General features: G+C 37.8%; 1 protein-coding gene across 3 annotated transcripts in view; it reads right to left on the bottom strand.

Moving 5' to 3' along the window:
* LOC309388724 (uncharacterized protein) overlaps positions 1-16,274 on the bottom strand; it is a 310,737-nt gene that overhangs the window by 243,832 nt on the left and 50,631 nt on the right. For 2 of the 3 annotated variants that reach the window (XM_081946306.1, XM_081946304.1), the window contains one exon: positions 9,522-9,569. The exons of the other annotated variant lie outside the window; for it this stretch is intronic. In XM_081946306.1, the coding sequence (XP_081802432.1) occupies positions 9,522-9,569 (48 nt within the window). The remainder of the gene's footprint in view (positions 1-9,521; positions 9,570-16,274) is intronic. 3 annotated transcript variants of the gene reach the window in all.

The raw sequence follows: 16,274 nt of genomic DNA, 5'->3' as shown, positions 1-16,274 counted from the left end.
TCAGTGAATGCTGTGTATTCCTCCCTTTCTGAATAAAAAGGGGTTTCTCCTCATGAGTTGGCTGTTGAGTGGGGCTCGTGAAGGCTAGGTCAAAACATCTGGATGCCTACTAGAGAGATATCAAAATAGATTGGCTACATGTGCAAAAACCTAAAGATCAACCATATGATTATACAAACTTTACAAAATATATTCTTAAAGAAGTCAAGAAATTTAATGATATAGAAGGTGGCACCCAAGGAAATTGACAGCAATAATGGTGAAGACAGTGGAGTGGTGGACATCTATAAGAAGACCTTACTAAAGGTGGTGGAAAACAACAGGTTATCCACAGGCTAGTCCCCTTCTCACTTGGAATTTATGAAATAGCAAGTTTAAAGCATAAGAATGTAAATTTCTACCTGCAGGGAGCTAAATTCACACTTCCTTAGAGACGTGCAAATTGTTAGGAATTAAACATCTCTTCCTCAAAGGCATTTGAGATTAATTTTCAGACTAGATATAGCTTGGAAAATGCAAAGAAGTTACCAGATGTTCACTCAAGGATTGTTACTACCTTTCTAAAAGCTACCATTTGTAAAGGAAGTGCTTTGTTGTCACTGAGAAATTGAGTTTCTGAGAAGTGCAGATTCTCCTTAGCTGATGCTGGTAAGAAACAAACTTAATCAAGATGGTGCCATTTCAGCCAACAGATGGAAAAAATCATGAAATAGCAACTGATAAGGTTATGACTCTGTTACCATCTCTTCCACATCTATATACTGTAACTGTCTCTACCCCATGACTTGGTATCTTTTATTAAAAGCACAAGCACTACACGTACAAGTAAGAAACAACCTCCACCGCCAAAGAAACTTTTAATAAATAATATAGGGCAATAAGTAGTAACAGTGGAGCACTAATGAGCTCTAATTGTGTCTACCTAGTAGAACCGAGGAAGTGTAAGATATATCTGTGGTATAAGATAATGAGATAATTTTGCACATGCAAAATGAGATTCTGCAATACCTAGCTCACAGACTGTATAAATAGATACAGTAGAGTAGGAAGTCAACCATTGTCTGTAGCTACGGAAGAGAAAGGTGAAGCTCTTCTCGACTTCTTTGGATTGAAAGAACTCTCTTTCTTCAACAAAGGCAAGGATGCAGAGGTTTCATTTTCCCCCCCAAAGTCAGCTCATTTGCAAACCCGAATCATATTTCACAGAACTCCAGAATAATTTCTTGATTAAGACACAGGGTTAGCATTCATCACTACTTAAACACCCCAGGCATTCCAACACCCACCACATTCATCTTAGGTGATGAAACTATAGCCTCCCAATAACAATAAATGGGGCTTGTGGCTTCTGACATGCCTCGACATTACCCAACAAGTAAAAATAGCTCTGAGAAGACCCCAGTTTAGAAGACTTATGATGACGGGATGGGCTTCAATTAATTTTCACAGGCTTCAAAAAGCAGTCCAGGGCTTTAATAGCTGGAAGGCTTTTGTTTGAGAATCCACAAGAAAAATATGAAGGGAGGATTAAATTTTTTTTTTTGGGGTGAAATCAGAAATAGTGATAAACTAATTAGGAGCATAGTTGTGCAATGAGTTATATCCTCCTTCATTCTGCTCATTTTGATAGAAAGTGAGGTAGGGACGATTTCACCATCTTTTCTTCTTCTGTGTTTTGTTTACTTTTCCTACTCCCTTAACTGTGCAATATTGCTGGGTAGCTGCATCATGTACAGGCAGAGGTTTTTATTCAGTGGAAAAGGAACATTTAAAAAATACCCCTTCCCCCTTTTTATTTATTTTTTAACGTTCACATTTTCTGTACAGCATTTAAATTGCACTGAGAGCTTTACTGAAGTATTTTCAAGTAGCATCTAGAAAGGGAGTCATCTCAGCTTGCTTCCTTTTTCATTAATGCATTGGCTCACTCTCAGCTTGTGGCACATTATAAATCGGCAGTCAGGGGTTAATTTTTAAGGAGGTTATAATGTGCAACAATTTTAGCTAAGATAATGAAGGATCAATTCTGCCTTAGGAACATCCGGTCAGACATTATGATATTTCCAGCTCTTGCCAGTGTGAGAGCTTTCTGCAAACATTATCAGGCACCCAATATAACCATATTCTGTTTTTTCTCTGGCTAGATCATAGTGAAGAGAATAAGCCTTTCTTCAAAATTGTCCCTCTTTTAAGTGGATTTAATGATTTCATATTTTGTAATTTGCTTGAGCACTGGAGGTTTATTAAAAAAGAGCACTGAACTGACCTCCCTACCCATGTCACAGGGGCTGTTGCGAAGCTTCATAATGAGATGTTTGCAAAGTGGATTTGTATAAGTGAAAAATGCTAAGTATTTTTATTACTGTATGATAGAGATCACAAAGCACAAGTAAATTAGGTATTAATCCTTTTAAGGATAAACATACCAGGGGCAAAATTACACTACAGTTATTTTTCTAACATCCAGCACTTCATTAAGTACCATACAAGATTATGTAACCCTGCAAAAGAATATCTATGCAAAGTTTATAATCACAGCAGGGGAAAAATGTTCCCACAGTTTTGTTTTTATGCTTTTATGCAATTTTTAAAGGCACACAGAGTTCCTGCAGATCACTGGAATTAAACATAAGATGCAGAAAACGACAGAGCTTCATGAATTAGCTTATATAGCAATGATACCGTGGTTCATTTCAAAACTTTTGCACATCGTTGACTGTGTAGGAAGTCAAAGATCCATAGTCTGAATGTATGAGACTCAATTAGGGTTTCCAGCACCGATGCCAGAATTTTTATGTTTAAATCAGTCTTTCTTTAGTTCTTATTCAATTCCTTTTCCCAATTTGCAACTGTAAACAGCCTGGCTGATTTGTCCTACTGCACTCTACAACAAGATACTGCTTCACACAGCAAAATATATTGAGTTCAAGATTTAGAGCCATTTCCCAGGGTACATTGGGTCATAATAACCTTCCATTTTTAATCATTCTCGTGTCTAAAAATGCATAGTGAGTGTTTCTACAAATATCTTCTCCCTAACAGGAGGCAAAACTAAATGGGGAAAGATTATTGACTGTGTTGGAAGGTATAGATTTAGCAGATCGCTGTGATTTCCACATATGGTCTCTTTTGTAATTATAATTAGTTTTATTTTGGATTCCCGATCTGCTTGCAGAAACAAGCCCAGCTTGCAGAAAATAAGCGCCCACTGTAAGATAGCTGAATCAGCATTGAATCCATTTACAGGGAAATCTCACAAAAAGATGATGCCTAAGTAAAGAATCATTTAGGTGTTTAAACTTGTTTTAACAATTGTACAGATTAAGTGTGCTTCTACATGTTCTACATCTGGTTGAAATTATTTGCACCTTCGCTCAGAAGCAGAGGAGGTTACGCAATCTGACCTTTCCTGCAAAGCCAGTTATTTTGTAATCTCATTTGCATAGTTCCTATTGACTATTTCCTGTTCTTTATTCTCCTTTCACAGATTTGGAAATGAAATCTGATATAGGCACAGGAGTTCATACCATGTTTTAGAATATCTGATTTGACTGTTTCACTTGCAAGGAGAGATTATGAAAATAGGAATGCATGAATTTAAAGCCCTTTAAACTTTAGTGCATACTCGCACTTATTTGGAACTTAAATAAACAATTAAGATTATAATTTACCTGTAATCTTAAACCAAATATATAAGGCTCCCTTTTCCCCCCTCAGAAATGAAAGCAATAGAAATGGCGCTTTGATTTATACAGGCAGTCCTCGATTTACAAGAGTTCATTTAGTGATCGTTCAAAATTACAATAACACCAGAGGTGGGATTCATTTACCTTCCATACCTCGTCTGCACATGTGCACCACCTTCTGCGCATGCGCAATGCTCGCGCATTACATGGGGGCAGGTGGGCAGAGCCTCCCGCAGCCACTGCTACCAGTTTGCTCGAACTGGAGAGAACCGGCTGAATCCGGCTGAACAGCACTGGAAAAAGTAGAACGACCATTTTTCACACTTATGACCATTGCAGCATCTCCCCACGGTCATGTGATCAAAATTCAGACAGCTGGCAACGGACTCATATTTATGATGGTTGCAGTGTTCCAGAGTCACATGATCAGATTTTGCGAACTACTGACAGGCAAAGTCAAGGAGGGAGCCAGAATCACTTAACAACCATGTTACTAACTTAACCACTGCAGTGATTCACTTAGCAATGGTGGCAAGAAAGGTCGTAAAGTGGGGCAAAACTCACTTAACAAATGTCTCACTTAACAACATGAATCTGGGGCTCAGTTATGGTCGTAAGTCGAGGGCTACCAGTGTGGTGGTTTGTAACATTAAGCAGTTTACAGAGTCAGCATATTGCCCCAGATAATCTGGGCCCTCATTTTACCGACCTTGGGAGGATGGGAGACTGAGTCAACCTTGAGCCGGTCAGGATCGAACTCCTGGCAATGGGCAGTTAGCCTGCAATATTGCATTCTAACCACTGCACTACCACAGCATATATCTCCCAGGATATTAAGAGATTGTAGCAAAAAAAGTCTACATTTTATATCTGTATCTGTAGCCCCATACCGATTTGATGTAGCTTTTCAGATGAAGCATCTTTCACTATTGGTCATGTTGGCTGGGGATGGAGTGAATTTAAGTCTGGAAACATCTGGAGGGCTTCATAATCCCTATTTCTGCAAGGGCCAAATTAAAAACATTACTTTTTAAAGATATCTAATATAAAGTTATATGTTGTTTGAATCACTTCCTTTACTAAATTGCAAACCACTGAGAAACTGCTACTTCCTAATAACAATTTCCATTGTAGATCTTTCGGTATTTGAAACATATATTAAATAAGTAATAAGCAGCCTTGATTTTTTTTTTAAAAAGTTAAATAAATAAAAGTTTAATGGAGCAGCTTGAAGGAATTTATTTTAGTACCTAGTTGATTTTAATGTTTGCATTTGTTTGCCTTTTATTTGTTAATAAGTTGCTAACAGGATTTTTATTGTGCCTTATTTAAGTTTGATTAAAATTATCAACTTGCCTTGAGAGGACCCTTTTATTCTATAGACTGCCTATTAGCTTTATAAATATTTTTATTTTATATTTGTCTATCAATTTATGGCAATCATTTGGCAAGCTAAATACTTCCACACAGGTGTTTTCTCGTTTTCTTTCCTTCCCATTCCCATGCTTTGTCTGTAGAAGAAATGATGCATTATCTATCCACTCATATAAATAACATCCCAATGAATAATTATGATGGCACCTAAGATAGCTATGTCAGGTGCAGTAAACATTCTACAACAGAAGAAACCCTTGAGCAATTATTTTGCAACACTCTTACCTGCATTTGTCACAATGATTTTTTCACACGATGCACCCAAGAAAAGAACAGTGGATGCCTGAAGTGCTGTTTAAATTAGTAGAATGCATGATGAAGAACAAACACCTTTCAAAAATTCTGGAAGTTCATAAATACGTAGGGATCTTATATAATATGCAATATTATATAATAATATCATCCTGAAACTTCCTGATCTTCAATACAAATTTGACTACAACCCACCAAAACACTTGTAGGAAGTTAATAGGGTCCTCATACTGAAGCAGCAGGAAAATAACTCATGTTGTGGCCTGTTGGTGACAAGGGGTCAACAGCCCCCAGATCTGGAGGTGGTTGATGAGGAAGAGGAGGAACAACTGGGTCCAGTGTCTGACGTGCGGATGCATAGAAGGCAGAGAAGAGGAGAGCAGTGGAAATCCGTGGGCCGATCCTTGGGAAGGAAGGGCCACCCTAGCTCTGGGAATAAGCGGCAGAGGGTGGGGCTTAACTCTGGTAATAAAAGGCAGAGGGCTAGCGAAGCCCCATCCTAGCTGCTAGCAAAGCCCCACCCTAGCTGCTAACAAAGCCCACCCTAACTCTAGGGATAAAAGGCAGGAGGTGGAGATGGATAGATGTGGTAGATAACTATTCATCTTCCAGCCAGCCGGACTTGTTAGCCTGCGTTGAGAGAGAAACGTTTTGCGGGGGCTGCTGGTGCACCTCATAAAGGAGTCTTTGAGTTAATTTCAGAAGGTTTGTCATGTTTGGGGAGCTGGATCGGAACAGTGGTTAAAGAGCTGAACTTGTCAGTTGGAAAACTGACAGCCTGAGTTTGAGATGCGAGCAGCACATGAAGGGGTGAGCTCCCATTTCTTGTCCCAGCTCCTCCCCATCTAAGAGTTTGAAAGCATGCTAATGTGAGTAGATAAATAGGTGCCACGGTGGCGCAGTCGTTAAGAGTGCAGTACTGCAGGCTACTTCTGCTGACTGCCGGCTGCCTGCAATTTGGCAGTTCTAATCTCATCAGGCTCAAGGTTGACTCAGCCTTCCATCCTTCGAGGTTGGTAAAATGAGGACCCAGATTATTGGGGGCAATAGGCTAACTCTGTTAAACCGCTTAGAGAGTGCTGGAAAGTACTGTGAAGCGATATATAAGTCCAAATGCTAATGCTATGATTTTGGTGGGAAGGTAGCAGAGTTCCATGTGCCTCGCTAAGAAACTGAGATAAGCACAGCTCTTAACTAGAAAGGGGAAATCTTTATCGTTACCTTTAATGCTGATACAGGCTCTACTCTAAAGATCTGGTCTTTGTTACTTCCAACTATGTGTCCACATAGCTTAATTGACTAATGTATAGATCTGATATTAATGCATCAATTTTTTTATTTCCCTTAACATTCATCTAAACTCTTCTTTTTTAAAATGATCAAATTCATCAACAGATGTATATTTCAAAATAAAAGATATAAATAAATAAAGTTTAAATAAGTAGTTTTGGGATATTTTCCCTAAAACACTTTTAATCCTTTTTAAAATAAATAAATATGCAGATTAGTATAGAAATGGAACAGAACAGAGCCAGGAATGAGTTGTATATACAGATACTGTATATGGCTTAAGAATATAGCTGAATTATCTCTCTCAACCTAAAAACTGTATAATCACTCTATAAAAATTTTAAGTAGTGTGCATATTACTACAACATAATTTTAAAACTAGTATCTCACATAGATATCTGATATCTCTATATACAAATGAGGCAAAAGATATCCAATGAAAGAAGTAGGATATCCAAACCCCAAAAAGCTGATTTAGTGGATACCAAGCAAACCCTGGCAGAATTTTGAATTAAAATGCCTATAGGTACGCTTAGCATATGGTTTGGGTGTTTGAAAAGGAAGAAAAACAAGCAACAGAGTGCATGATATAATGGGCTAAGAATTTTGATATAATGATATAATATAATTTTGATATAATGGTCACATGGATGAATAGGAAAGGTGTGGTTAAAAGAATTGAAATTAACTGTGTCTTAGATTTTAAAAGATAATGTCTTCTTAATATAATCATATGACATTTTAACAAAATAAAGAAGTACCAATATTAAAAATGAAACAAGGAGAATAAGAAAGAACAGTGAATAAGAAAATAGATAAAGAGGTAAGAAAACAAAAGAAAAAAAGATTTTTTTACCAAATGAGGATATTTTGTCCTCATGACAAAGATTTAAAAGGTACTTCTAACTGTTATTGTAAATTTGAAAAGCATGACGTAACTGCAGCAAAAGTATTATATGTACCAAGAGGAAAAAATACAGAAATATCCTCACTGGAGGAATAAATTGTGAAAGTGGCAGGACTTTCTGAAATGGCCAAATTGATTGTCTCATAACATTTTTTTTTTATTTTTTTAAAAAAACCCTGGAAACCCTTAATGGACTTTTTGTTGAAAATGGAGCAAAACGAATTATTGGTCTTGAGATTTACTCATTTAAAAAGTGTTGTTTATAGGAATTAAGAATAAAATAACTTGGGATGGCAGAAACGATAATAATTATGTTTCTAACTGCTGCAAAGACGATTAAGAAGTGTAGATATTTTTGCTTTTTCCCTTTTCTTGACTTTTCCTGTTTCTTACTTTTTCTTTCATCTTTCCATAATTTTTTTCTTTCGTCAAATTCTTTCTTTATGTTTTTGTAGTAATTAAATCCTAGTATTTAATAACATACATACATACATACATACATACATACATACATACATACATACGAGTCTTCGTAAGAACACAATCAACACTTGATGTCTAGGCAATAGCAGGATTCAAAACCGAAGAGAACAAACCACTCATTAGTACTAAATTCCCTCGGGTTTGGGAAAGAAGAAGGGATCAGTAGTTTTAACTTGACTTTCAAAAAACCCCAAAAATTATGTTCATGCAAATGATAACGGGCACATAAATGCAAAGGTATAATGCAAGTATCACAATGATAGTTCTGAGAAACTATCTTGGAACCTTAAATTGACCAATGGGGGGACGGGGACATTTTATTTGCATACAATAATTCTCTGGGAGCAAGTTCCTTTCATCTAACTATACTGCAGAGGAAACATCATCACTATAAATTAATTAAAAGAGGAACTACAGGAACGAAGAGATGCTGACCCTTTGGTGTTCCTCTGGCTTTCCTATTCTTTTCAGATTTAAAAAAAAAACAAGATTTCCGGGTATAGGCAACAGTAAAATACATGACACAACTACATATGAACAAAAAGAGAGCACACCTAAATATTTCTGTAACAAATCATATCAGATCTCTATCATTAGGCAGCTTTTATGCATTTCATTGCTCTTAATATTGTTGATGACAATCATTTGTAGAAAATGTGGTATCTATTTGTCTCCCCCAAAGCACCATCTGAATAAAAACATGTATTGGAATCACCAAAATTTTACAAGAATTGTCACAAGAATACAAAAAAAAAAAAATCTCAGGAAGAGTTTGGCACACTCACATTATGATCCCCCACATTTTTTTTAATATCCAGGTCATTGTGTAAGATGACACAATAGTGTTGGGAAGTGGAAAACGCCTGTGAGTCATATCAATATCTCATGTTATAATAACAAACATAAATGTATATTATTATTATTAATAATAATTCTTCATTATTAATTCATCACACATTTCTAACATCTCACAATTTCTTTTTTTCCCCACTTGTGATAACCCTCACTATTCATTCTTACAAATCCTTTCTATGGTCCTCATATGATGAGACTGCAAGTGAAAGATGAATCAGTTGCCTGATATAATAGGGTAGGGCTTTTTGGTTGAGAGAGTTAAGCTAAATGGTTCACAGCTTAGGCACTCAGCCATAGTCCATGAGGAATTTCACCATAGATTAAAAATTTTACCACTAGGTATAGGGACTGTTTTAGAATATATGCTGAAGCTGTTTTCTTCCTGTTGAGAAGCAAAGTGTCTTAAATGTTAATAATTTAATTGTATAATATTTAATGAGTATAGAATTAGTTTTTACTGAGTACATAAAAGACTTCTGTGGCCTTTTCTCTGTCCCTTCTTCACTTTTCTCTTATACATAAAACAATTATTTTAAAAAGAATGCTTTCCTTTTCTTTTTATGTAGGCATTTCCGTGAAGATCCACGGTAAGTAAATGAACGCAGGTAACTTACCTCAGCTGTACACACTTTGCAAGTTGGAACATTTTCATTATGAAGATTCTGTAAAGTAGAAAAGCAGGCATTTAGTAATGAAACCGATCTCACAAATGGAAACAGTAGATGGGAAAAATGTATATATGAAAATACATTAGCATCATCTGCTTGGCAGTATTAAAGACTCACGGGGTGAGTTGAGCAATGAAAAATGAATGTTTTACAGTTTCCGAATGTGTTTCATGTGTGATAATTGGTACCATTCTTGCATTTTAATTTTCTCATTTTATGCTAATGCTCTTAATTAGTCCTCAAGTCAATAAGGCACAAAAAGATAATGGACAATCGGCACAATGCAGGGCTTGGGACTGTGGCATCTCTTTGAGCCTTAGAAATAAGTATGCCTTTGGTGCTCAGCATTCATTCTCCGAAAGAAAATTGATCTTGCGCCATTTGGTGTGACAAAGCATCCAAAAAGTGTTTTGTTTTTGTGGCATATTATTTGGGATTTTAAGTGTGGTGTACTTAATTATCATGGAACCCAACTTATTTAGACTTCTAAAATGAAGCACAGCTGCACAGCTGCAGTATTTAGTATTCACTGCACCTGACGGTTTCAAAAATCCATTCATAACTAGAGGCTGCTTTCTTATTTACCAATGCAAAAAAAAAAATGCATTCCTGTTTTCCCCTTCTAAAATGAAGTTGTTTAAAGAGAGAAATTGAAGGGCATAAAAATAACAAAATTCTATAATTAAGGCTCATCTGATAAGCCCAGGGCCTTTTCTCCTTGAGCCTAATCATGACACAAACATAACCCAGCAAACTCATTGTCTGCTATATCTTCATGATGTGGCTTTTAACTAATCCAAAATTGCCATCTGAAAAAGCTTAAAGGTGTCCCCAGCTGTTCCAAGGCATAATAGTGTTTTTCCTGCAAGTAAGAAATAAGCGGTAGCAGTTTTGACATGGATGACATCTGACATAATACACTGTCTTAATTATGTGGCCCCTTGGAAATTGATACCAGCTAGGCCTCTTTTAGCTACTTAAGCTGGTGTCCTCTATGTTCCTAACTTAGGCACTGTATTTAAAACATTTCTTTAGGACAGGGCAAACCTTACTTTCGTCTAGTGACCAAGCCTGTAAGCCAACCACCCATTTTTTGTGAATCATCATGAGCAGCAGCTGATCTCTCTATCTATAATTTTATGACACCATTTTCTTCATGCCTATCACCTAAAAATCAGGCTCCTTTTGAGCGAAGGTTTAGCATTATTCGAGAAGATCACTCTTCCAAGATTAGCACTAAGCTTACATCCAAAAGGTCCCTAACTCTTTGAAAGCTCATACAAAAGAACAGTTTTGCAAAACTGAACTGAGGTTTATTTATTTCACTTCAAAACTGGTTGTCCTCAGTGTATGACAAACTGGGAGAATCTACCAATTTCTGTATTTAACAGTCCCGTATACTGGATATATAACACCATGTACTAGGACAGTGCTTGTGGCAAAATAGGAGACATCTGTAGGAGTATCGAATCTTGTGCCATTTCTTCAGATGGCTCAAAGATTGGTGGATAGCATGAAGCAGCAGCATCAAATGGCACAATAAGCCCAAATTAGCAAAAGGTAGAAATTAGGAACCATAGAATAAAAAAATATGTTTAATAGAGAGAGAAAAGCCACACTTACACCAGTGGTGGGTTGCTCCCAGTTTGGCCCGGTTCAGCCAAACCAGTAGTAGCAGTGGCGGAAGGCCCTGCCCACGCGCAGAAGCGTTGCACATGAGCGCACCAGAAATGGTAGTAAAAATATTTGCAACCCACCACTGACTTACACCATCCATTGAAAGGGAGACATCCTCTTAGGGCAGAGAGTTCCGTTTATGAAGCATTGGAACAAAAATCACATTGACCCATTTAGCCTCAGAAAGCACATGAAAGTGATGCAACACTTACTTTGGAAGGATAAGCAGATTCTCAAAGGAGACAGTCCTTCAGCAGTCCATTTAAAAAGGTTCTTTGAAGCCAATGTAATAGCTAACAAAATAAGTTGATTCTAGGTCCAATATTTTAGGAAGAAAATATTGTGGTATCTGAAGTTTCAGAGTGCCTTTGAAGGGTAGCCCCTAGGGAGTGTGCTGAAGTAACCTGAACTGAGACATAACTAATGCATGGATCATATCCAGTTCTGACCAAGAATAAATGCAATGGTACACTAGATGAAGCTATGAATAAGCATCTCTGACTACCACACATCCCTACATATCTATTAACTAGCGCAGGTTCAGGAGTTCGGATTTATTAGACCAAGAATGGGAATTATGTCCAAACTTAGTTCTCCTTTAATCTGTTCTGATTCACTCAAAGACTTATAGAATTTATCAATATCTACTCATTAACTTCACAGCACATATAAAAATTACAGTCACTCTATTCAATACTGAGCATATAATGCTATTAAGTAGGGATGAACCCTATATCCCAGCGACTTCAACTAAGAGAATGCCACCCTCCTTTTGCTCAGTTTTGGATGTATGGATTTATTTTGCTTCATGGACAAATTGCATTCCCATAGTCACTCTTTAAATCATGTTACCAAAATATCTATTCTGACATCAAATATCAGGGCTGACTCTAGAGACACACAAATAACGTAAATCTTAAAGAAATTTACCTGTTCACTTTTCAAGGGGGGCATCAAGTAGGATGTGAGGGTTTTAATTTTATCTTTCCAGCACCTGCAATGCATTGAGATTAGGAACAGGGGGAAGAAAATGTGTGTTGTGTGCATGTAGATGTGCATATGGAATGTGTGTACGAGGCCTGATTCATCATCATGCAGTACATCTCATCTTCACGGCCAAAACACATCTGTGCTTTAGATAACTGTTTTCAGTACATTTACTAATGTGATTGGCTTGGCTTATTAACTGCCTTCAAGTATGACATGAGTATTCAGGGTGGCTCCTACTTTAAAATGCCACAAAATACCAGGAAATAATAATAGAAGAACACATAAAACACAAACAAGAGCTTCACTGACTTTTAATGAAGTCAGTGAAAGAGATGTGGCCGACATTCCTTTGGGGATACATTTCCGAGAAGTGATACAGAAGAACTGCTTCAGCATGATCAATAATACTTGGGCCTCAAATTGTGGAGGCATTTTAAAAAAGGTTCTCACTTGTAGGTCCTAATGGCTGAAGAGATTCACAAATGGAGAAGCGATCAGTCGGGTAATCAGGATGCAAGCAATATATGATTTAAAGGGCAGAATTCTTAAGCTCAGTTTTGACTGCACTACTTTCAATTCTGCCAATAAGAGCAATTGGCAATCCAGGTACAGTATTAATTCATCCAGGTAACCTTCTATCAGTTAGTAGCCTAGATTTCACATTTTGCAGCAGCTAGAGCTCAAATGTATAATTGTAAGCCCACGGGGTAGGGGTGAGCTTCAAACATTTCAGCAAAGGGTTCTCTGCCCGGTTGCTGGGTGCATGTGGCCAAGTCAGCCTCCTGCGCCACAGCGGGGGAGAGGGACTTTCACCTTCTCCAGGTCCGGAGGCTTTCCTCGAGCCTCTGGGAGGGAAAAAACTGCATCCCCTGGGCTCTGAAGGCCCTTTGAAGGCCAGAAACAAGCCCATTTCCGGCTTTCTAGAACTTCCAGGAGGCTTCCCCGAGCGTCCGCACAGGCACTACAGTTACGTTGCCATCCAAAATGGGCCGCATGGAGACTCCTGGGAGGGGTGCGGTGGGCCGAGAGGAGCGGGGTGGGCGGGGCCAGCCAGGGGTGGGATTTGGAGATTCTCCGAACCAGCTATATCATTAGCTACAAGTTCTCCCGAACCCGGGTGAACCCGTAGCACCCCACCCTTGCACCAGGGTCAAGATAGCTTGCTGAATAAGCCAGAACAGCACAGGACACCTTCTTCTATTGAACTGACTCAGATGCTTTATTTTGTCTCTTATGATACAAAACCCAACCTCAGTTTTCATACCCTTGATAAGAAGAGCGCAGGAACTGATTTAAATAATAGCAATGGCACTCGGACTTACCGTATATACTGCTTCCCAGTGCTTCCCAGCCCTCTCTAAGTGGTTTACAGAGTCAGCATATTGCCCTCAACAATCTCTTCTTCTTCCACAATACCTCAGAACAGCTGGCCAATATAGCTGCCTCTTTCAGGAAACACAACTAGATGAGTAAACCTACTTTATTGTAAGGTTAATGTGAAAAGAATGTTGGAAATCTAAAGGTGCAAACTTTGCACTGCCATTTTTAACTACCTGATCAATTGTGGAGAGTCCTTCCTAAGTTTTTTTCTGCGACCATTAAGCCCTCGGGGGTTCCCCTTCCTCTTGTCTGATTGTTTCCTAGGCAACATCTCTTTCTCTCATCCCCCAAGGTCATCCACACATTCTATTACATCTGCCTCCTGAGCAGGGAAAGGGAACAAATTCTGCCTCTGGGTTAGCATCAATTCTCCCCATACTCCAGGAAGATTTAATAATGCCATGAGCAGAGTTTCGGGAAAGCATCACTTCTTGGCTTGTTTTATTCCTGTTAAATAGAATTGTTAATTGCTTTGGCTTTAGACAAGGTTTTTTTTTGCACAGGACTGTCCTATTCAAATAATTTTTTAATCCTTTTTTATTAAGTTTTGACAGGCGTGTTAAGCCCATTGAAGCTCTTCTTGGGAATTTTTCTTTGTTGCCAAATTGCATTAGTGCAATCTGGGGAAACACTGTGGGCCACACACGACCTGCATATTCTTCCTCTTTGGCTTAGCATATTGAATTGATAAAAACGAGAGCCAGTTTGATGTGGTGGTTAAAGACATTGGGCTAGAAACTGGGAGACCATGAATTCTAGTCCTGCTTTATGTGCACTGTCAGTTTACTTTGGGCTAGTCCATTTCTCTCTGCCCTGAGAAAAAGGCAAAGGCAAACCATTTCTGAAAAATGTCAAGGAAACTACAATGGAAAATCACAAATGTAGTTATATCACATTTATACTACAGCTGAAGAATTTGTAGTTTGCTCTTAGACTGACATTTCAAGGAAAGAAACCAAAGCATGGGAAAAGAATAACCCTACCAACCCAAAAGCCCCAATGATAAGCTGGAAGAAAAGCATTGTGTGCGGTTTTTTATGTAGCTACTCAAATGTGAAAACCCTCAGTTTTAGGGACATATTTCCAAGAAAGATGTATTGATCTGCAGTGTTGCAGGCTTGTTTGTTTATTTGAAGTAGAATGGATATTAAAGAAGATAATACAGAAATGAATTCAAAAGACCTAGGTTTATGAAGAATGTATCCTGTGCTTTCATTGTGAATAATTTGTGTCTGGTTTTTTTTTTCTTCTCCTGTTATTGTTGGGTTAATAGGCATCTTATTAAAATGATGAAAGCATTTGGTATTTTATGAACCAAATGTAGGAAACCAGTTTTGATATATAGGCATTGCTTTCTGTTCCTAAGGAACCACATTAAGCAGGAGTTTTCTCCAGCACCTCTCTCAACTTTTCATTTTTCTGGGGAAATATATAACATTACCATCTGTAGGTAGCTATTGTCATGGGAAATATTTTTCTTCCACTTTCTGAAAGGACATAATTTATAATATGAAATTAAAAGCATCAAATTAGTAACCCAATCCCTGTATTCCAGTTTAATGAAATTGTGCCTTCGTTGCATTATTGTTTTGTGCCACTGGACCATTCTCTTTTGTTTTACAAACAAAATGTGGCTTTCATTAATAAAGAATTGTGTAAGACAAAAAGAGAGAGAGAGGGAGACAGAGAGAGATCCTTGGTGCACATTGAAGTATGTCTCCCAGAAGTAACAGTGCTCTCATTTAAAATGATATTTTCTTCATTTGCTCTCTAGAACTAGAAAACCAAAGATGTTTTTGTCTTTGTAAAAATTAGTTTGAAAGGTTGAATGGGGATGTCCTCCGACAGAGCTGTGCAAATCCTTGGAAGAAATACAATAGAGCACACGTATGAAGCATCCCTTTTCACACAGATATCAGCCAATTTTTTTTTTACAGGCTCTAGCAGTAGGTTCAGAAGCTGCTCCCAACTGCTTCCAAATTCCCAAAGAAATGAAGGGGCTGTTGTGCACACTTATGCAAAGACAACGAACTTTCCAAACTCGTCAAAGCTAGAAAAAAGGCATGGCTGCTTCAATGATTTGAAAAGAGGTGTTGGGTAGGTTATTTCCCATTCTTACAAAGGATTTGCATAGTAGCTTTAATCAATATATTTCCCCATATCTTTTGATGATCCCCTTCACATTCTTGGCACTAAGATCTTGTTTACTGTTTCCAATTGGGGTATATGTGTATTGGGCTAGTCCAGAAAGGACATAAAATTAATTCTAAGATGTCTAGTGAATTCTAAGATGTCTAATGAAAAAAGATAAGAGGGTGCCTAAAATGTCTTCAGATTATTTGATTAATATATTTTAAAAAGACCTCTAAAGTGCTGACAGGAAATGTGCTTGGCAAGCAAGGAATATAGCTGGCTTCAAGAAGAAAACACATTCAGCTAATTCTGAAATATTAGTTCCTTGTATTATATTGGAGCCAAGAGGATAAGCAAATACAAAAGCATTCTGATTTACTATTCCAATATACAGGAACCGTTTTTCCTGCTGAGTTCCTGGCCAATGTGTCCATCGCTAACCATGGCAAGATATTCTCATCATAGCCTAATCTGAGCTCCTGGCTTTATTTTTACAGCCAAGAAGAGGCAGGCATGCTC

The sequence above is a fragment of the Natrix helvetica genome, assembly GCF_964273705.1.
Source record: "Natrix helvetica genome assembly, chromosome: 3".
In the NCBI taxonomy this organism is placed as follows: domain Eukaryota; kingdom Metazoa; phylum Chordata; class Lepidosauria; order Squamata; family Natricidae; genus Natrix; species Natrix helvetica.
The sequence above is the reverse complement of the archived record's forward strand: the minus strand, read 5'-3'. Positions and strand labels throughout refer to the sequence as shown.